General features: G+C 42.3%; 1 protein-coding gene across 1 annotated transcript in view; it reads left to right on the top strand.

Annotated features, from left to right (window-relative positions):
- The window catches only part of TSPAN7 (tetraspanin 7), a 131,495-nt gene that overhangs the window by 76,117 nt on the left and 32,096 nt on the right, over positions 1-23,282 (top strand). Inside the window, exon 2 of the mRNA XM_089511836.1 lies at positions 19,853-20,041. Coding sequence (XP_089367962.1) covers positions 19,853-20,041 — 189 coding nt within the window. The remainder of the gene's footprint in view (positions 1-19,852; positions 20,042-23,282) is intronic.

Genomic DNA, 23,282 nt, shown 5'->3' on the forward strand with positions numbered 1-23,282 from the left:
TGTGTTCAGTTTCTTCATCTTCAATTTTTCTTCTTCAAGCAGATAAAAATACTCTAAAGCTGTTAGATTTACTTGGAAACTAAGGATATATGTAGTCTCCAAGGAGTTGTTTTAAAAGTGCAGAACACACAAATTCTATAAACATATTGTGTAATGTCTCAGTTGAAAAAGTGCATATGAGTTAAAATCTTAAATGCATGAGCTGCACAACTTCTTTGAGAACATAGGATGCTCAGAATTTCAAATAGGTCAACAAATGCAATTAGCTTGCAAAAATATGTTTGGTAGATATGATGTATATGTTTGTTATATGAGATAAATGTTGTAGGCTTTCATGGTGACTTAGATCAATTAAATTAATAAAATACAAAATTAATCAGGAAAGGTTCTATTAAAATTCTGTTAAAAACTTAAAATTGCCTGGTGTAAGCCTTGAACTCAGTTGGATTTACTTCTAAGGGAATATGTATAGGGCTATACTGTAATTATCTAAATAAAATACAGATAAAAGTTTTTTAGTTATCATATGCTCATTGAAAGTGAATATTCTTGTTTCCTAAAGACCATAACTTCAGTAGGGCTGTTGAGCTTCACTGAGGAAGGACTCTTGGAGCAGCTGTTCAGAGAAACTAGAGTAGATTTTGTCAATAGGCAGGGTGAAACGGCTCCTCAGGCTGCAGATGTTGCACGTCAAAAGATCAGCAAATGCTTAGCTATTATTTTTACTTGCAGGGGTGCAGAGAGATGCTTATGGGGTTGTCTGCCTTTTGGACTAAAATGATTTGTTTGGCTCTGGATTTTTGTCAACTTGCTTTGACCTGTGGCTAGAGAATATCATTTTCTGCTCTTTCTTGGGCAGCAAAATGTCTTGGGATGTAGAAGGAACATCTTCAGTTTACCCTATTTCCATGCTCACACGATATTTCCTGTCCTCCACCCGCATCAAGTATAGGGTAAAAAAGTCATTGCAGTTCCACAGGTCCAATTGGTATGGACAGCAATGAATCATACAGCTGTGATAATAACATGCTGTCATGCCGTAGCTTCTTTGGATAGGCCATCTCACAGAAACGGACAATATGGAGTAAAACTATAAAGAGAGAAACTGGTAGCCATTAAATTCCTCATGATAAAATCTAGTAAATATTACTGTTTGCCAAATGCAGTTTTTCTGGGTAACATACCAAAATAACAAACAGCTTTAATCTTAAGGTTTCTTGGCTTCTGCACAAGGTGGTGCTAACAATGTTTTAGATGTGTCATGGTGTAACAAAAGCAATGTGACATAAAGGGGAAATCTTTTACAGTTCTCTTGGCAAATGCTCAGCACATCAGGGAGTAAATGAAGAATACTTTGTAATCATGACAGAAGAGATTAATTAACCTAATCTTTCCAACTAATAAGCAGCAAAATAAGATAATGATGGGACTGAAAGACAGAAAGAAAAAAAAAGGAGGGAGGTTTGTCTAGAGAAGTATTCCTGTATCGTCAGAAAGGCAGAAGCTCTTTTCATGTGACAGCTGAGGGGTGAGGGAGAAGGAAGCAGAATTGTAACCGCTATCCACTCTCCTGCTCTCTATGCATTTGTCAGCCTATAAATATTTGTATTCTATCACTGTCCCATTTGGTTGCATAAACAGAGAGGTCTACAAAATATAATGTACAGAAGAGAAGTTTCCACCTGAAACACTTTCTCCTGTGCAAATGTTCACCTTTTTGGATGTGGGTACACACAGCCTTTCCCCTGAATGTTGCCACATATCTGATAGTATCCTAGCAGTGCCACTGAGAGCAGATTTGAGCCCCAGTGAAATTTGGGGGAGTCGCTCCCCCAGCTATTTACCAGCTATTTATCAGCAGCAAATCTTTTTGAGGAGTGGAGGCCAATTCTCCTGCACTTTATGAAAAATCTGCTAAAATTTAAATAGTAGACAATAATTAAAGCACACATGTACACTCCAACAGCCCTGTTTTGGCAAGGACCTTCCCAATTAATTGTCATCCTACTTTTTCAGCATCTTTTAAAATGTCTCTGTTTCTCCTCCCCCCACTTTCCCCCTTTGCCCTCAGCTTACTCTATTTGCTGCAAACTGACTTGAAAATGCAACGGTTTTGTACTCCATTAACTTAGCATGGAGAAGAGGTGAGGAGGTAGAATCTTACCCTTCCCAGTAGGATCAGACAAAAGCATATTGCTGCAGCTTCTCTTGGTTTGTGTATTATTCCACATTCATTATAGCCATTTTGGCCATACTGTGATGTTGCTTTGCCACACATGTCCTGGTTTTCATCTGTGAAATATTGGTGAGTATCTACATATTCAGCCTTTTAAAACAATACTTCATTGACCAGAGCAGACACATTGGGAGTAAGGGGTACATGAATTTTTCCCATGTAAGAGAGCTAATGGTTGTCATTGAAATTGGGCAAGCTGAATACTCTGTAGGTGTGGGCAAATACTGGAGACCTTGTATATGTGTGTGTGTGTGTGTGTGTGAACAACTCAGTAACTCTTCTAGGGGGAAAATTTGCCCAAAATGCCCTTCAACACATACACCAAGGTACAAGAGAGGCCTTTTTACCACAAGACGTGACACAGAAGTCGGGATGCCATAACCCACCTGCAGGTGGGACAATCCCGCTTTTGGCGGTCCTGGCCCGGTCCTGGTCTGGTTTCCCACCAAAAGCGGGATTTGTCCCGCCCGCAGCCACCCTCCTCGTCTGCTCCCCCGCGTGCCCTCCCCTTATGGCCGCGGCCGCTCATGCAGCTGGCTGGCCACCCACTTCCTCCTCCACCTCATCCTCTGACTCCTCCTCCTCCGCCCTCGCACGCTCCTTCAGAATGGCCACGCACGGCCGCTCATGCAGCCGGCAGGCCCTCTGCCTCCTCCTCCTCCGCCCCCGCACGCTCCTTTTACATGGCCAGTGCAGCCGCTCATGGGGCCCGGCTGGCCACCCACCTCCTCCTCTGCTTCCTCTTCCTCCTCCGCGACCAGCCGGCCGAAGCGCGCAATTGGCCCGTTTGCGTGGCTGGGCCCTGGCCGCGCGCCAGCCTCCAAACGGAGCTGTTCCCCTTAAGGAGCCAGAGCCTCAGAAGAGGAGGAGGTGGAGCGGACTCTGGGCCAGAGGGAGGGGAAAGGGCTCTGGCGCGAAATACAAACAGGAAGAGGAGCAGGAGCAGCAGGAGAAGAGGAGATGAGTCTCATTTTAGGTGTCCCTTATTTATTTATTTATTTTTTCAGGGCAGGCCTGTTTAAGAAAGTCAGTGTGGTGCAGTGGTTTGAATCTATTTTTTTTTTGGTTAATTTTTATTATTATTAATATCCAAGTTTCCCTTGTTTTTTATTTTATTTTTTGCTATTTTTATTATTATTAATATCCAAGTTTCCCTTGTCTTTTATTTTTTTCTATTTTTATTATTATTAATATCCAAGTTTCCCTTGTTTTTATTTTATTTTTTGATATTTTTATTATTATTAATATCTGCGGCCCATTACAAACGGGCCTAAAAGGGCATGCTCCACGCATGCTAGGGTTAGAAAGGGGTGTCCTTTCCGGACGCCCCCAACCCTAGCACGCGCAGAGTGCGCACAAAATGGCGGCAGCCGTTCCACACAGCCGCCGCCATTACGAGGTCATGACCGCGCCGCCTCTATATGGGGCGGCGCGGACGTGACGTCGTCATGCCACGCCAGGGCGAATAGTGTGCCCCTTCCCTGGCCGCAAAAGGAGCTCTGAAACGGAGCTCCTTTTGCCATTTGTGTCGTTGGGCACAGCCTTTAGATGGCTGTGCCCAGCAACGCAGAGGAGAAAGGGGCCAAGCAGCCCCTTTCTCCTCCTCCCCGCTGCCGCGGGGTGTCCTTGGGGCTTGAAGCCCCAAGGACACCCCTTTCCAGGCTGCAGGGAAGGGGCCTTTTGCCGCTTCCCCGCAGCCTGGAAAGCGGTGGATCGGGGCCTCAGTGGCTGCTGCTCTGGCCACTGAGGCCCTGATCCAGCTGGGAACGGGGCGGGTGCAGGCCGCCGCTTTTCGGCGGTCTGTAATCCACCCAAGTTTCCCTTGTTTTTATTTTATTTTTTTAACATTGTTTTAACAATGATAGTGATGATGAGGATGATGATGAGGATGGTGCTATTGATATCAGCAGGCTTCTGAGGCATGCACGCACTCTTTCTGAAGTCGAGATGGTGTGACTATCCAAAATGCATTTGGGTGCTTTGAATGCTTACAAGCCTGGCTTGCTTGAACAGTGATAGTGATGATGATGAGGATGGTGATATTGATATCAATCAGCTTCTGAGGCATGCGCTCACTCTTTCTGAAGGCGAGACAGTGTCACCTACCAAGGTGTGTTTTTGGTGTATTTTTTGTGCTTTCTCTTGACCAAGTACACACTTCTCAGAAGTACAGTTGGTGGAAGAAACCTGAAACGGCAAATCCACTTCTTGTGAAACCACCTTGACATCATGTTCAATATGCATAGCCATGTTAAACCATGATAAGTGTTAAACCCAAGGGGTTTGGTTATGGAATAAGCCTCTGAAATATGCAAGAGGCCATGTTAAGTAAAGCCATGTGAAATGCCCAAATGTGTGTCGTGTGTGTTTTGGAATGGAGGGGGGTGGTTTGGCCAGAAAGAGAAGGACATTTCTGCCATCTGTCTAGGAAAAATGCCAAAATGTCCTCCATTTTGATCATGCCTAAGAAACATGCGTTTATATTAACATTTTTTAAAAATCATCAATTTTTTTGCGTGTCCTCCAATTTAAAAAGGTGTCCTGCATTTGAAAATGTTGTCTTACATTTGTCCTACGTTTGTCCCGGTTTGGAGGTCTTGACTTATGGCAACCCTACACAGAAGTCACAACCAAATTACTTCCTATATTTTTAAAACCCTCTCTTAGGCAAAAATGGATCAGCCCCCTCACTCCCAATTATGGTGAAAATGCCCAACATCTGGAGGGGATTTGGGGGAAATACGAAAATGTTTTTTGATCCCTGAATTGGATTGTGTTTTATTTAGAGTTATTTACAGTACAGTATTTAGGGACCTCTAGGGCATTAAGATAATTAGCCAGGACAGGTTTTTTTTTGCTATACTTCCAAGCTGTCAGGTAGTTTGAAATTCATGTAAAAAGAAAATCCATTTCTCCTAGAATTGTCAGTCCAAAAGGATGCATTTCAATTTCTGTGCCTTTGATAGAATTAGTAGGGTGATTATTTTTTTAAAAAAGTTCCCACCCCAAGCCCCCCCTCCACTATCATTCTACTATGATGTTTTTATTAAGTGGCTTTCTTTTAAAGTTATTTTTATTAAGTGGCTTGTTTTTAAAGTTGTTTGGCAATATAGAAGGGAGGGAACAAAAGAGAATAAATCTAAGAATAAGTCATAGATACAATTTTCTAATCTTTTGTTGGAAAGTACAGCCAGTATCTACTGAGACACTAGTTCAGTTCTAGGTATAGCATCTGGGTATTCTTGCCATCAGTAATATCTAAAGGAGTATTTGAACAAATGTAGCTATTTCAGAAGCTACCAGAAGAGGGCCTGTAATGTTGAATGGGACCTGAAATTCAGCTAATTAAGCATGCTGCTTTAAATGAAAACAAGGATTCAGAGGAACACTATAGAAGATCAACCAGATCCTTTGTCCTTTATCCCAACATAAATCTTTCCCAGCTTTACCTAAGCCCATACAATACACATAAAGATTATCATGTTCAATGGTAAGTTTTTGTGATCGTTTGATTAAGAATTCTCTCATTTACCATGACATCACTAGCACTGTGATTTTTTTTGTTTCAGATTACCTTAATCAAGGAATGCTACATGATACTTTATGCCCGGCACAGAAACAACTGCTGATCCGGCTTATTATTTTTGTCTTCACCTAACACTCCACAACTTTTTCCCACTTGAGGTTTTCAAGAAATTGATTTTCATTGCTTTCTTGCACATGATTGCTTATGCTTAAGAATCAAGCAAACAAAGCCGTGTGGGTGCCTTCAAATCACATGTTGACTTATGGTGACCCCATGAATTTCATAGGTGCTTCTTAGAGAAGGAATAGTCAGAGTTGGTTTTGCCAGTTCCTTTCTCTGAAATACAGCACCTGGTCTTTGTTGGCTTTCTCCCATTCAGCTACTAACCAGAGTTGTCTCTGCTTAGCTTCCAAGATCAGGCAGGATCAGATGCCTTTATATAGAGGATTGGTTGTTAGAACATTTTGGCATACAACTAAAAAGGAGCATTTGGACTGTGATTGCTGCTATCTTGACAAACTGCTAAACATTGCAAAGATGGGATTTGTTTAAAATTATTGTTGCATTTTATGAAAGCATTTTATGTAAGGTAGGTTGCCTTTTATGGAAGTATTTTTTAGTTATTTCTTGATCTCTGTCCTTTACATACCCAAGAGTTACACAATGCAGAACATCAGAACTGCTTGCTGTTAACTGTGACCTGGGTTCTGACAAAACCGTCTTTTTTGCTTTCCCTGTAGTGGCTGGAGTAGCAATTCCCATTTGGTGCAATGCACCCAGTCATTTTCCATCCTGCAGCCCTTCTGATGCACAAAACATTCTGGCAGAAAAGGCTATGTCCTTTCTTGTTCATTTGTCACATCTCCAAGCTAAATCCTGGCACTGGTTGACTTGTTTCTTGGACATCTCTCCTGCCTGCATGAATACCTGTTGAGTGAGGAGGTGATAGCTGGCAAATTGCCTTCGGAGCTGTTCACCTCTCGTCTCTGGGTCCATCTTAATCAATGCAGGATCTTACATAGGATGTTAATGAGGGACCCTGATGTCAGAGCATTGCTGGTTGAGGCTTATGTTGTACATGTTCACTAGTTTTCTTCTCCTATCCAAATACTAAGTAGTAACCACGTAGTACTAACCAAATACTAACCCTGCTTAGTTTTCAGGATCACACGCCCATCTGATTCGGTATCTGTGTCTTTGGGGCTTTTAGGCTGTGGTATTGCTATCTTTGCTTTAATAGCTGGAATGTTGATGTCCCATGTTGATTTAAATTGTCTGAATAACAATTCACATTTGAAATGTGATACTGGAGGAGAGTTCTATAGATACTGTGGACTGCCAGAAAGACAAATAAATAGGTCCTAGGGCACTTGGATAGGAGACTGCCAATGAAGACCAGGTCAGATGAAAAACTTCATAAAACCACTTCTGAGTATTCCTTGCCTAAGAAAACCCTATGAAATTCATGAGTTCACTATGAGTCAACACAACTCGAAAACACACCTAGGGCAATCAGACCTGAACTCTCCCAGGAAGCCAAATGACTAAACTGAAGTTATTGTACTTTGGCCATATATTGAAACTACAGGACTGAAAAGATGGGAAATTTGAAGGCAATGGGAATAAAGCAATACTGCAATCAAAGAAGCCATGGCCTGAGTTTGCAAGAACTGGGCAGAGCTGTTGAAGACTGCAGCTCTTGGAAGTCATTCATAGGGATGCTGTAGGTCAAAAGTGACTTTATGGCAAATAATAACAACAAAAGGAATTTAGGAAGACAAGGGAAAGGCGTATTGGAGCCAGTTGCTGGAAGCATAACAAGTCTGTGTGGTGGTGTAGCTGAAACAATTGGAATGTTGTTACAGTTTTCTGTTCCTGTAGTCATAAATGATGTCCTTCTACATCTGGTCAGCCACACTGCTTTGATTTCATATAAAACTAATTTGTAACAATGCAAACTGATCGAGTATAGTAGTTGTGGAAGAGGCACTTTAAATAAAGCAGCGGAAGTTATTTGGAACAGAAAATCACATGTTAAACGCCTCCAATTATGTTGTTAGAAACTAATTGTTATGCATGGCATGAAGTACTTGATTTTTCCTCTATTCAGGCCTAAATAAACATCCTGAAACTCCTTTTTTAGATCCATGAATGGGCTAATTACTTCATTGCCCATTTACACAGTTGTTGCAATTGTTAATTACTACAAAGAGCCCTTCACTCTCCACATCAAGGAGGTATTAGAATTTAAAAGCACAATGTCATGGCAAAAAATAATCCATCAAAAATAGAAATCAGTTGATAAATATGAACACTATGTGGCCTAAATATTCAGAATACCAACCTGCAGGATCAGAGGCAGCAGAAATTTTTGCAATACTATGCTTTATGCCAGAAAAGAAATGCTGATTAAAATGGAGAAAGCATGATAAAATATGATAAAATGGGGAAAATGTGATAAAACCATTTTACCAGAGCAAACATGGTGAAGATGACAAAGTAATTACAGTGCTCCCCTTCCCCCCACTTCAAGGGTACATGAGGTTGAACCAGATTTATGTATTGGTTGTTCAGCAGCCATCAGCCACTCAGTCTATTTTAGCACAGGGGCAATTATAACCTCTTTTTGATTTATGGCTACTCTGCACATACTAATTGAGCAATAGTTAGACCTTGACTGCGCCTTTCTGTAGCCAGCATGACATAGCTGCCCCTGACCACTGTCTCTTCACTCAATGACTTGTTGTTGGTCTTATTCCAAACTCTTTATTCTAGGTCCAGTTGTTCAATTATTTTGTTCTCATTCTCAGTTCTGGCCTTTCCTTTATCAGGTGCAGGGGATGTGTGTGAAACCGCAGGCTACAAGTCCTGTGCAAAGCATTATTAAAATTCCTATCGGCCCACCAACAGACCATTAAAGCATATGCACGCTGCATAAAATTTCATTTGAAACACATGGATTCTGCTTGAATAAGTGAAAAGACTTTATTGGTGCTTGCGAAGTCATTACCAATAATGCTGTTTAAAAGGACAGGTGATAGATGCTTTGCTCTGGCACAGTCCCAGGGAGTTTGGTGCTGTGCTGGCTATTCCGCCCTATGCTGATCACTCAGTAGCATCAAATCAGCACGATTCATGTGTTGATTGCAGATGATCAGTGCTTTATTCCAGAGCACTGAATTTTAAAAGACTGGACTTGAATAGGCCAGACACAGCCTTCATGCCTTGTTTGGTGGAACATAGCTTTGTTTTTATTCCACGCTTTTGAATTTTTCATGATCATAGTTAACAAAAGTCGCTAACAAAATGTTGGAATGTGAAGTGCTCCCATTCAGGGTTCTAGCCAGCCAATTATGCTGAGCCATACACTATTCCTTTCCTTTTCCTTCCCTGTTCACCCCACCTTATCAACTGACAATCTATGCAACTGGTTATGATCGTCTTCTTTGGGCTATTCCACCATTAGTACTTCTCCATTAAAATGTATTCATCTGAGGGTTTAGCTGAGCCTCCTCATGTATCCTCCTTGTGTATATATTCTGTTTTGCCTAAATAAGAATCCAGTCAGAGAATGGAACTTGCTATTAGCATATATGATTTTATTTGGCCATTTTTATTTTTTTTCCTCCAGTGATGCATGTTATATTTTGAGGCTAGAGTAAATAAAGAACTGGCAAAAATGCTCTCTGACCCAGAACATGAGACAAAAGTCAATTGTGCTAAGGAGAGGTTCTCTATGAGGTTTCTCTGTTTTGCTCTTGAAATCTGCACCTAGTAATGCTTTCTTATATATGTCTGATACAGTTTGTACTTTTGTGCTTACATAGAACAAAATCTTTTGCAAAATACCTTTGTTACACACATCTTATCCATTATACAGATACCCCTTCTGTAATTCAGACTTCAGCTGCTAGGAAATTACTCCAAGCTCCTAATTCACTGGACTGAATTAAATAACAAACTCTGAGTAACACATCCCTGATATTATCATATTGTAGTAGTGTTATTTGTTGTTGTTGTTGTGTTCCTTCAACACTAAGGCAAACCTATGATGGAATTTTCTTGGCAAGATTTGTTGAGAGGGTTTTTTCTATTCTGTGGTAAAATTTTAATACAGGCAGTCCATGTATTTCAGGGGGTTCTATTCCGGGATCCTTCAAGTAATAAAATTTTCATGGAAAATCTGAAACCTTATTTTTCTTACCTGAAATGAACACTAGAGGTGTCATGACCATTGAAAACTTTCACTTTCTTTCTTAAAGAAAACATTTTGTGGATTTTTCTTTGCTTTATCTGGACTGGACTGCCTTTATCATCACTCTTGTGCTGTGTGGACATTTCTCACCAGCTCAACCCCTTCGTCAGCATGACCCCTTCATTGGCACAACTGGCACAAGTGACATCCGGCATGAGTCAATCAACAGGAGCCACATAATGGAGGACACAAGCTAGTGCGAGTGGCATGAACAGCATGGGATAGTGCAAGCAGCATGAGCAATACAAGATAGACCAAGCAAACCAGAGGTGGTCCATGTGAAATTGGATCCATGTCATATGGACTTGTGTAATATGTGAGCAGCCTATATACAACCAGCACAATGAAACACATGGAATCCTCTTGGTGTGTCAGCATTACTTTGAAACAGACAAATGCCTGTAAAATGAAGCTTACCTTTTGCTTGCTTTCACTGGAATTGAAAAGCGAGAGATTGTAATGAATAAGCATCCCTTGTCTTTATGGACAGTCTTTCCAGCACAATAATGTGGGTTCTGAAGATTTCCTGAATATCATTTGATTTTTCTCAGAAGAAATATATAATGTAGCTTTTAAAAAATGAACAAAAAAGGTGAACAGGTTTGATCAGTAACTTTCCACCTCTTACAAAAACGCATTTCTTGTGCAAAGACAAATAATTACTTTCATCTCTAAACACTATTCAGTGAAATAATGTGTGGATCAGAAAGAAATAGCTGGAATTAACTTTTAAATACTTTTGGCTGTGGTGAGTACAGTCACAAAGTACATTCCAAAAAGCAAACCTCGATTTTGTCATTTTATATAAGGGGCACCATTTTATTATGCCACTGTATTTAATGGGATTTGAGCATCCACAGATTTTGGCATGGGGGGAAGGTCCTAGAACCAAACCCCAGCGGATAACAAGGGCCCACTGTAGTTGTATTGGCCACATTCAACTCCTTTACCTCAACAAAGACTAGAACACACACACCAGTGGATTCAAATAATGAAAAAGATATTTAGTCTAAACATTAGGAAGAATGGTTTGTTTGTATGTTTGTTTTGTTAGTTGATTTGTTTGTTTAATGCAAAAGCTATTTGACAGTTGAATAAATTGCCTTGGAGAGTTGTGTATTCTCCTTCTGTGGAAAACTTTAAACAGAGGTTAGATGGGCATCTTTCAGGAGTGCTTTAGTTGTCTGTTCCTCCATGGCAGTGGGTTGGAATGGATGGCCCCTGTGGTACCTTCCAAGTTTCTGTGTTTTACCAGGAATTGGCCAGGTTTCACCAGTGGTCTGTTGTGATTCTGCCAAACAATATCAGAGTGTGGTCAAGATGGCAAAATGCATTAATGAGGAATGACACACAAACTAGGGGAGGCTGTAGCAGTTTGCTTTTCTCTGAGTGTACTGGGAGGGTCTCCTTTCTGCTAAGTTAACTGACTGCAACTACTTTTGCATTTTGAATTCAGTTTGCAGCAATTGAAGTGTAGGAAAGACAATGGGGAAAGTGAGAAGAAGAGAAACTGGGGCATTTTAAAAGCAACTGAAAGTGGGACTATGGATGATTAATTGGCACTGTCCCTGCCAAATCGGGACAATCAGGGGAAGGTTCAATGAGCAGAATTTTGACAAAGCAGAGATAGGGTTGCCATCCCTGGCGACCTCCAAACCGGGGAAAATGTAGGACAAGGTTTAAAAATGTAGGACCTTTTTTTAAAAAAAAAATTTCCTGGCCAGGAAATTAAAAAAAAAGTTCCTACATTTTTAAACCTTGTCCAAGGCCTGGCGTGGGCCTGGGAGGCAGCGTCCTCCAAGCCCATGCCAGGCCTGGGAAGACTCCGCAATTGCGGTGCCCCATCCAGGGCCTGGCATGGGCTTGGGAGGCAGCGTCCCCCAAGCCCATGCCAGGCCTGGGAGGACTCCGCGATCGCGGAGCCCCATCCAGGGCCTCGCTGGGGGGGGGGGAATCCTGGGGGAATCCCCCACCTCCCCACGCGCCTGCACCACCTTCCCCCACCTCCTCTCCCCCTCCCCGTGCGGAGGCGGTGCTGCCTCCATCCACCTTCGCCTCCTCCGTGCGGCCTGGGGGAGAGCAGGTGGCGGAGGAGGGTGGCGCGCGCGCGCGGGGAGGCACCGCCTCCAGCTTCGCCTCCTGCGCCCCAGGCAGGCCTCGCTGCCCTCCTCTTCCTCCCCGCCTCCCCGAGGAAGAGGAGGAAGGCAGCGAGGCCTGCCTGGGGCGCAGCAACCCAAGCTGCAACCGGGGGGCTCCCGGTTTTGGGGCTGCACCCGTGCTGGGAGGGGCTCGGGGCCCCCCAAATCGGGAAATTCCCGGTTACAGCCGGGTTATGGCAAGCCTAAGCAGAGAGGATAGCTGGGAAATAGCAGATAGGTAGATAGAGAGATAGAGGCCCATAGTGCAGAAATAATCCAGTTGGAGACCGCTTTAACTGCCCTGGCTCAGTAGTAGGTAATCCTGGGAATTGTCATTTATTTTGGCACAAGAGCTCTCTGACAGAGAAAGCTAAATGTCTCACAAAACTGTAATTCCCAGAATTCCCTAGAATTGAGCCATGGCAGTTAAAAGCGGTCTCCAACTGGATTATTTCTGTAGTGTGTTTTGGCCCATAGTGTGGACATTTATTTATGTTTTATGTTCCACTGATCCATAGAACTAATTCCGCTTACCTCATCATAGTCCATTTTTCCTGGTTTAGGATCTGTAGCTTTTTCTCTTTTTCATATTTCAGAACCTCAAGATAATTTGGCACCCAACACATTTATCTGTACTCTTTTTGGAAGTTGCTTGCCATGCCCAAAGCATTCCTATTTGCTTTGAAAACAGGTCTCTCTCTGTGTAAACAGCTAGTTATAGTATAACTTGAGAGATTATGGTTTGGGGAAAGCATTGGAAGCTTTGGTGTGTATATGAGCCTCTGGTATTGTAGAGGGGGCTTTTTTGTTTGTTTGCTTTTTTTTTTAGAAGAAGAAGAAGAAGAAGGTTCAATCCATAATTTTTGACTTTTCAAAATTACTGACTTAATGAAAGGCGACCCGGTGATCCTCCTCCCAGTTATTTGTAGGGCCTGGATTGTCAGTCAACTCTCTTGAGAATTTCCAAAGCACAAACAAAATTCAAATTAAGTGAAGTTGTTTATTTAAAGAGTAAATTGAACAAAAAGCAGAAGGGGATCAAAGATTCAACATCCCCACCAGGAAAGAACAGAATACTTAAAAGGTGGAGTTAACAGCATACAGCTGTGCATCTCTGATCTTCATTCCAAAGCGAAAGAGGGAGTTCAAAGCAGAAGACAACACCTGAAGACCACCTGGCATCACATTTAATCTCCAACTCCACCTCTATGACTTCATTTAGTTATGACTTACTATGCTAAAGTCTATATAATGTCCTGCTATTACTGCTGCATAGGCCTGCCTATTCCAGTAATGAGATGTTGATGGTGGAAAAGAGAGCTTCTTGTGGTTACTTGTTTTGTCCAGATGTACGCTCAGCTTCATAAGTAATTCAAATTTTCCACTCCATTAGTGACATTTGTGGTTAACAGTCCAAGTAGAGAGTGTTTGCATCATCAGTTCTTTATTGCTATTTTGGTTCTTTTGTGGCCTGGCATGACCATAAGCCCCACTCAGCCAGTTTATATAACATTTGGACTTGATAGCAAGCTTAGCCTATTTCTTCTCTTCTCTGTAAGGCATTTATTGGAGCTTGGGTGGGTCATGTAACCTGAACTATTTCTCATGTCCTTGTCCTTATGTGTGCTGAGCTACCCATTTGTGTTCTTGTGCCTAAATGTGATTAGCCTTAACTCATAATCCTGAACCCAAAAAATCTTGATGCTTGACTTCCATTGTTTGGAAGAGTAATTGAAGAAAAATATGGAGCAATAAATATCAGGGACTTGAAACTTCAAATATCAGTTTACTTTTCTATCACTATGAATTTCAATACATTTTAGTGCTTTGCTCAATATTGTATATGAGGTGATATAAAAAAAGTTGCCCTTACTGAGGGCAAATCTGTGACATGTATGTTAAATACTCTCTCTCTCTCTCTCATACACACACACACCTTTTAGTTGTCTACATAATGCCATCTAGCACAAACAGAGGAGGAAAAAATAAGTCCTTTCAGGAATTTGTTGCAGAGATATTTACATTGGTTTAATTATAAATACATAAAAACTATGAAAAGTGGTACCAAGCCTAGAAAATACCTAAGATGCCTGTTTATCTAATGATATGCTAATTGGAATCTGGTATTACCATTTGAGCCCTGATAATCCATTTCAGGATCTGATGTCAGTGTAATAAATTAATAATGTATGTGCAAGGATTGCAATCAATGAAATAATACCAATACTAATTATTTTATCAGAATATTCATCGAAAGTGACTCTATCCATTTAAAAATGATTTTTCTGGAATCAATATGTGCCTATAGAACTTCTTTCTCTTAGGCATAAGAATCAGAATTATCCTTTCTCTGTGTCCTTCATGAATACATCATTTCCCCCGTTATAGAAATAATTTCTTTAGATCTGCTAATAGCATATTTCAGTAGGATTGGGGGGAATCTTGCAATTAAGAATTATCACATTACTGCTGGAGATGTATTCATTTGTTTTGAGCTAGATCTTGTATTATTTTTTGTTAGTTATTGCTATTGTTAATCACTATCTTATCTTATTGTTATTGTTTTATGCATTGCCATGTTGCAGTTCTTTAATTCATATTTATTATTGTTGCCTTGTATTATCCCCTCTGTTGGTGATTGGGCAGCATATAAATAAATCCTATTATTATTATTATTATTATTATTATTTCCTTGTCACATTGATGATAACTTTACTAATTCAGCTCCATTTTTTCAGATTTAAGTAAGTAAAAGGTTATTAACAAACCAATTAACAAGGTTATTAGAAAAGGTGTCTTGCTGCTAGTGATCTCCAGTGTTGACAAGTATTATTTATTAGCAAGCATTATTTATTTCCTTAAAATATATTATACTACGATTTCCTTCTCCAAATCAAACCAGCAATCAGATCATGCCTTGTAAAATGAGCAATATTAAGTGACTGCTGAATTGGGGGAAGGTGCTCCATAGGCGGGTTATAGACTGCCATTAGGGACGTCCTGAGGACATCCCAGTTTTAAAAAGGGGCGTCTCTTCCAGACGCCCCTAACCCTATCACAGACAGAGTCCGTGACAAATGGCGGCGGCCGTTCCACACAGCCGCTGGCATATTGACGTAGCGGATGCTATGAGTCCGCACGTCGTGCCCCGGAAGTAACGCCGCGAGTGCGCAACTAGCGCCTCGCGGCATCTCTTCCGGGGCCCAGGAAGGAGCGCGATTTCCACGCTCCTTCCTCGGAGCGTCCGGGAGCCGCGCGGTTTGGCCGCTGTGGCTCCCGGACACTGCAAGCAGAAGCGGAGCCAGACCGCCGCAATCCGGCGGTCTGTAATGCGCCTTAGATGTGTTTTAAAAGAACTCATTGAATGTATAGTTTACCCAGGAAACACAAGTTTACTTATTCATTTAAATTAATACTTACTGGAGTAGCCAATAAAATGCCATATTCTACCACCTTTAGGTTTACCAAAAAGTATCTAGAAACCTTTTGGGATTTGGATTTAAAACATGTTTGGCCAGGCAACCTTAAAAGATGCTGGCATGATTTTCAGAAATAAAACTTGCCTACTTAAAATAACAGTAATCTCCCGTAGTTGATGCCTGTTGATGGAACCCTATAGCCACCCTTAGATAAAATGCAAGGTAGTGCGTGGCATAGTGGTTTGAGTGTTGGATTGACTCTGGACACCAGGGTTCAATTCCCACTCAGCCTTGAAACCCACTGGGTGACCTTGGGTAAGTCACATGCTTGCAGCTTCAGGGAAAGAAAATGGCAAACCACCTTTGAACCAATCTTGCCAAAAGCAAAACAAAACAAAAAAACACCCATAGGGTGATCAGAAGTCAGAAACGACTTGAAGGCATACAGCAACAAAAAACCAGCTACCCTAAAGCCACCAAATATTGTCAGATCTTAGAAGCTGAGCAGGGTCAGCCCTGGTTAGTACTTGGATGGGAGACAAGCAACAAATACCTAACAAAACCCTGTGAAATTCGTAGTGTTGCCATGAAAAGTTGACAGGTGACTTAAAATACATATTTGCACTGTGTTAGTTGTGTAACCTACTTTGTCCACTGGATGTCAGCAAAGAACACAACTATGCACTTTGATTTCTGCATCAGTACCTGTACCTTGTATTTCAGTGGCATGATGTAATGGTTGACATGAACAATGGCATGTGTTCGGGCTATTTTCTGACAATGTTCACTTTAGAGGCAAATCTTTCTAGACTGTGAGAACATATTTTTTTTCTCCATATTTTTTCTTAGGAAAAGCTTGATGTTTGAGCTTATTTCCTTGAAGATCAGGAAAGTTAAACATTTTCCACCCTTCAACTAAGCCAGCATTGTTTAATATTAGCTCCACCATACATGTAAAACTTGCATTAGATGGGATTTTTCTTCTGAACTGACCTCAGTCAGATTTATTTAAAGATGTTACATGAGGCATTAGGAAAGAGATGACATTAGGAATGTTAGAATTATTTCGCATGTGTATTGTGTGTGTGGAGAGAGAGAGAGAGAGAGAGAGAGAGAGAGAGAGAGTATATATACTATAGACTATTCAGAAGACAAATAAATGAATCCTAGAACAAATCAAACCTGAAAGTTTCCTAGAAGCCAAAATGACTAAATTGAGGCTATCATACTTTGGTCATATTATGAGAAGGCATAGAAAAGACAATAATGTTTGATAAGGTAGAAGGCAATAGGAAAAGAGGAAGAGTGTATTCCAGATGGATAGACTCCATCAAGGAAGCCACAGCCCTGAATCTACAAGACCTGAACAGGGCTGTTGAGGACAGATTGTCTTGGAGATGTCTCATCTATAGGGTTCTCATAGGTTGAGGCTGACTTGAAGGTAGTTAAAATGCACACATACTGGACACTTTGATTTCTACAAAGGCCTGTATGGGGAAAGACAGGATTGCTTGAGCCCCATCTCAAGAGTAGCCTGGAAGGTCTGACCTCTCCGCCCCCCCCCCCCCCCCCAGCAAATGATCAGGCAAATGTAACCACCAAACCTTGTATATAGTTCTTTCTTCTCAATAATTATCAATGAGAACAGTATTGAATTATCAAGGACATACATACACATACAGCCCAATTGTGAAGAGAGCTATTGTAGTTGAATCTTCCCATGAATAACAAAGGTTGCATGCCATCCATCCTGTACATACTTTCTTGGGAGTAAACTTCATTGAACACATGGACGGAACTTCTACATACACTGTGTGTTTTTAAGAGCCTTCACTTTTAAGAAGGATTGAACAATAATATGTAGGATAAGTAATTTGCCCTTCTTTCTATTCCTGGTTCTACCTTAAGCATGGAAAATACACAGGTTTTGCATTTTCTTTTCAGAACTTTTTGTGTTTGAGATTATGTATCTTCTAACATATTTCCACAACTTTTGCTTTTTAAATAGTAGAGGGATGGAGGGATGGATGCAGTAGAAGACCTTAAAGACACATTTGCATTCACTTAGTAGGTTCTTACATATTTCTCCCTCTCTTTGCTCGATACAATAAGTGTTTTTCAATTTACTCAATGATATGACATACCATTTATTGTTTTGCTTTTGCTAGTCTGATTTTTTTTCTAATTCAGTTGTATTTCTAATTGTAACAAAATACAGTCTAGGTTTTCACTGTTAGTTTAAAATGTACAGTGGACCCTTGCTTTATGCAGGGGATCAGTTTCAGACACACCCCCTGCACATAAAGTGAATTCCGTGCATGCTCAAGCCCCATTTAGATGAATGAGCCATGCTCCCATGTGCAGCATGGTGTACGCACCATGGGCTTGCCATTTGCATGACTTCAAGTCCGTGTAAGGGAAGCTGGCGTATGAGGCGGGCAGACGGTACATACAAGTAGTCAAAATGGCTGCTAACAGAGAGTGTAGCCAGGATTTTGGGAAGGGGGGGTCCAGACATTATAAAGGGGGTTGGGTGTGGTGGCGCGGCAGTGCACACCATTCATTGTATCTAATGGAAGGGGGGTCCAGACCCCACGGATCCCCCCCCCCCCGGCTACGTCCCTGCTGCTAATCTCCTTTCCCCTTTTCCTTCTGTTTTGCTCTTCACACATGCTCAGCAATAGCATCACTGAGAGGGTGCAGACCTAGGGTTGCCATAGTGCCGGACCTCCAAACCGGGAGAAATGTAGGACAAAAATTTTCAAATGTAGGACACACAAAAATGTGTCCTGCATTTGAAAATTCTGTCCAACATTTTACCTCGCGATCGCGGCGGGGAGCGGAGGCCAAGCGGCGAGGGAAAGCCTCCACTTAAGGAGGCTTTCCCTCCCCGCCTGGGCCCCGCTGTGATCGGAGGCCAGGATCGGGGCCTCGCCTCATTCCTGGCCCCCGCAGGGACCAGGAAGGAGGCGAGGAGCCCGCCGGCGATCGCCAGGGCCTCGCCTCGTTCCTGGCCCCCGCGGAGGCCAGGAAGGAGGCGAGGAGCCCGCCGGCGATCGCCAGGGCCTCACCTCGTTCCTGGCCCCCGCGGAGGCCAGGAAGGAGGCGAGGAGCCCGCCGGCGATCGCCAGGGCCTCGCCTCGTTCCTGGCCCCCTCAGGGACCAGGAAGGAGGCGAGGAGCCCGCCGGTGATCGCCACGGCCTCGCCTCGTTCCTGGCCCCCGCGGAGGTCAGGAAGGAGGGAGGAGGCTGCAGGGAGGCGGGGAGGTTGGCGCGGCTGCACCCAAGAGGTGTCGCCTCCCTGCAGCCTCCTCCGCCCCAGGCCTCGCTGCCCTCCTTTTCCTCCGCGCGGCCATGCGTGGTGGAGGAGGAGGAGGGCAGCGAGGCCCCAGGGTTGCCTAGCAACCCCGCTGCAACTGGGCTTTTCCCGGTTTTTGGCTGCACCCGTGCCGTGACCGGGCAGGTGCCGCCAAAACCGGGAAAAACCCGGTTGCAACCGGGTTATGGCAACCCTATGCAGACCTACCAGGTGACACCCAAGAAGGGGGAGGGGTGACACCAGGTCAGCTCCTTGCCTCCTCCAGGTACTGTTTGGGGCTGTAGGGAGGCTTTTTTGGGTGCCCAGCCCCACGGAGTGGCTTTTCCTGGCACTCAGGCCCCACGGAGGGGCTTTTCCAGATGCCAAGGCCCCACGGGCGGGGGCTTTTTCAGGCATCTCTCCATCCCAGAAACCCCTCTGGACTTCTGGGACTGTAAGTCCCCTTCCCTGGAAGTTCTTCCCCCCTGCACCAGTTGTCATCCCGTGTGGGAATGTCACTGATGCTCAGTGAATGATTTTGGTGGCAGCTGTTTACCTTCCTTGTATGTAACAACCTGTCTACCAATGTTGAGCCTTGTTGTTGTTGTGTGCCTTCAAGTCATTTCTGACTTATGGCAACCCTAAGGTGAAATTGTCATGTAGCTTTCTTGATAAGATTTGTTCAGAGAGGATTTACCTTTGCCTTCCTCTGAGGCTAAGAGGAAATACATTTTTAAACGTTCAGGGGCATCTGGTGGGTTGCTGGTTATTTGCTATAAAGTTTTGACTTTGAGTACTACCTGTACTTGCCACAGGCCCCAAAACAGTGAAGCAGTATTTATCCAATCAGCCCCCTGTCTTCTTTCTTTCTTTCTTTGCATAGTGGCAATTCTGTTAAGTTTTTAAAGTCTTTGCATCATCATCTTTTGATTTGTATAAGCTCTCTGACTATGCCTATTTCTCTATTTCTTATTTTCCAGATAACTGGAGTTATCCTTCTGGCTGTTGGTGTCTGGGGAAAGCTGACTTTAGGCACATACATTTCTCTTATTGCTGAAAACTCCACTAATGCCCCTTATGTTCTCATTGGGACGGGCACCACGATTATTGTCTTTGGATTGTTTGGCTGTTTTGCCACATGTCGTGGTAGCCCATGGATGCTGAAACTGGTAAGTATGTCAGATACCTTGGTGCTAGTATGCTGTAAATTGTTAAGGCAGCCAGCTTCTTTGTTAAGCTTAAACAGATGTTAACACAGTTTCAGATATGAATGTGGGTGCACATACACACACAGAGCAAAAGAGTGTAATTACCTTGTTATTATTCACTAAGGAGAAGTCCATATGGGAAGAGTTTTGCACCTGGCAGAAGGTCATGGGTATGATTTATAGAAACCACATAATTTGGGGTTGAGTTTATGCATTCAAACACACACACACACACACACACACACAGAGACATGCACAGAGAGACTTCTTTGGAGTTTCAAAATGCCCAAACACTCTGCCTGTAGAAAAGTAGCATGTCAGAAAAAAAGGGTTCTAATTTAGTTTTCTCTCATTTTGTTTATGGGCAAGGAGATTTATTTTATTTTATTTTAAGTGTGTTGAAGTATATAATCCACATTTCTATGCTGCATCACATGTTTTTCCTTCTTGAAACAAACCTTTTTTTAAAAAAGTACTTGGTGCACTCCAAGATTTCCATATGTTTAAAAAGTGGGAAATAGCTTCATATGTCTATAATTTGCAACCATTTTATTTTTTATTGTTTTAGAAATAGTTATAATTTACATTTGCAGAATTGGGTTAGAATAAGAAAAGAAAAGTGTGGACTAAAGACAATGGTGAATGGCTATTCAGTAAAATTTTCAAAATAATTCTGAATTTTAAATGAACTGTAAGTATTTGGGGGGGGGGGTTGATCAACCTGCATGTTTTTGGGGAAACCATAGGGAATAAGTAAACTACATTGAACTAGATAGAATTTATTTCTGAGCAGATATGCATAGAGTTGAACTATAAATGCTTCTCTGACTTAAGGTTAATGATATTTGTGTGCATTCTAAATGAGGCTAGTAGAAAATAGAAAAGAGATTTGCAAATCAAAGTTTCACTGTTGCTAAAGTGTTACATGACCGATATGCGAGCAAAAGGAAAAAAGTGTACTTACTCTCATGGAAAAATGACAGTAGGATAGACATGGGGGGAGGGAAGTAAGTTCATGCTCAGAGTTGTGTCCTTGGGTTAATGGAGTTTCTAATTCATAAATATTTTGGCTTCAGTCCTGAAATTCAGAGAGGAGAGAGCAACATGCGCATCCTGCCAGACTTTCCCTGGCAACAGCCTTCAGCTAGCTTGCTTGAACACATTGATAGTCAAACAAGCCACCCGTGAGCCAGCTGGCAGAGGAATCTCTGCAGAAAGCCCTGAGTGGTACATACATTGCTTCCGTGTGGCCCTGGAGAGTGCACTGATCTTGGGAAAGCCAGAGACATTTATTCTGGTGGCAGTAGCATTTGTGCTTGGGAGAATGGCTTAGTTGTGAGTCTATCCTATCTCAAATACAGCTATACCTCAGATAATGAAGTAGATGTGTTCCTGGGCTTTATTTCTCTAACAGAAACTTTGGTATCAGAAATATTATTATTATTATTATTATTATTATTATTATTAACTTTTATTTATAAAGCGCTGTAAATTTACACAGCGCTGTACATACAATCTTTTTAATTGGACGGTTCCCTGCCCTCAGGCTTACAATAGAAATAACATGGAAAGAATAGGAATAGGTTCCTTCAGCATTATAAAAAGCAATTCAGCATGTTTCAGCAAGCTTTTTATTCAAAACTGATGCAACGTGCATGTGAAATAAAACAATCAGGTCAGGTAAGCCTTGCCTAAGTAACACAAAATATTTTGTATCTTCTAGTGACTACTTGAAAGTTTCTTCCCAAATACATCCCAGGATGATTCCTCCCCAACCTCTGCTTTTCTTATTATTTCCATTTTGGCTGTAAAATGTATAGAACTATGCTTTTTTGTGCTGCCAGGTAGCTAATGAGACAGGCTAATCTGCTTTCCCCTTTTCTTTCTGTTTTGCTTTTTACATATGCTCAGTGAGTTATTTTGGTGGCAGCATTTACCTTCCTTGTTGTATGTAAGCACACACAGCTACAGTAAAATCACTTAGAGTAGAATCTTATTCTTCCCAAAGTCAAGTTTTATTGCATTTTTTACTGCATACATCCTGCTGCAACCCAACACTGAAAATATGCTTTTCTTCAGCCCTCCTTCACCTTCCTCTCAGTGCTAGTTCTGAAAAACCACCACAAAAAAAAAAAAAATCAGTCTAGACTAGTGGTTCCCAACCTTTAGTCCTCCAGATGATTTGTCCATCAGCTCCCGTAATTTTTGATTGTTGGACAAGTTAGCTGGGGCTTCTTCAAGCTGAGGTCAAAAAAAAAAAAAATTAAAAAAAAAAATGGAGGACCAAAGACTGAGAAGCACTGATTTAGTCAGAATACAACAAAAGGGGGATGGGACTGATTTTGACTCCCATAAAAAGACTTCATAAAACGGAGTTTTTTGTCAGAGACTTTGGGGTTCTATAGACTGCCCCTAAGGGGTGGCGTGACACCGCCCCTTTCCTGGCCGGATTGGGGCCATGGCAACCTCACGCCGTGGCCTCAATCCAGTGTTTGGAGGGCACAAAAAGGAGCCGCAAAAAGCAGCTCCTTTTTGCACCCTCCAAAGGGTGCTATAACTGTGTCAGTGCGGTTGTGTGGTGCCTCTTCGGCATTGTGTCATCTGGACACAGTGCCTGAGGTGTGCCATGATACCGTGCACTGTCTGGAGTGGCATGTGGTATCATGATGCCTTGGGAGCGGAGTTGGGGCGTGCGTTGTCAGGATGCTACGCCATGACTCCGTCCACAGGCCGGGTTTGGGCTGGTCTGTATAGGACCTTTGTTAACTGAGGTATGTGTGCACTTCTCTCTACTTTCAAAGTGTCCTTGAATAAAAGTAAATATTTATTTTATGGGTTGTTTCTTGCTGATCAAGTTATGCCAGGTCTTCTGGCACACTTCTGTTAAACAAAATACTCAGTCTAAGTAATGATGATAGTACTAACTTAAACTGAATCATATCTTTCCTAAGGTCATCTTCCTGCAAAAGAGACATGTAGTCAATAACTGTGGTATTGTGCTGATGGGTAGTGCATTAATTAGTTTACCAAGTTCTGCAACTGAGCAGAATGAGGTCAAGGATCACAAGGACATGCCTTCCTCCTTCCTCAGTGCCTTTGCATGTTCCTCCTCTCATTCCCACTAATAACCAAGGTGGCTCGCAAATTCAAGACAGGACATAGTGCCTTATAGAATCTCCATGGTTTCTAGTTTTCCATTGCT

This window comes from Sceloporus occidentalis, unplaced genomic scaffold, assembly GCF_023333645.1.
Source record: "Sceloporus occidentalis isolate IW3139 unplaced genomic scaffold, rSceOcc1.0.p SCAF_2, whole genome shotgun sequence".
In the NCBI taxonomy this organism is placed as follows: Eukaryota; Metazoa; Chordata; class Lepidosauria; order Squamata; family Phrynosomatidae; genus Sceloporus; species Sceloporus occidentalis.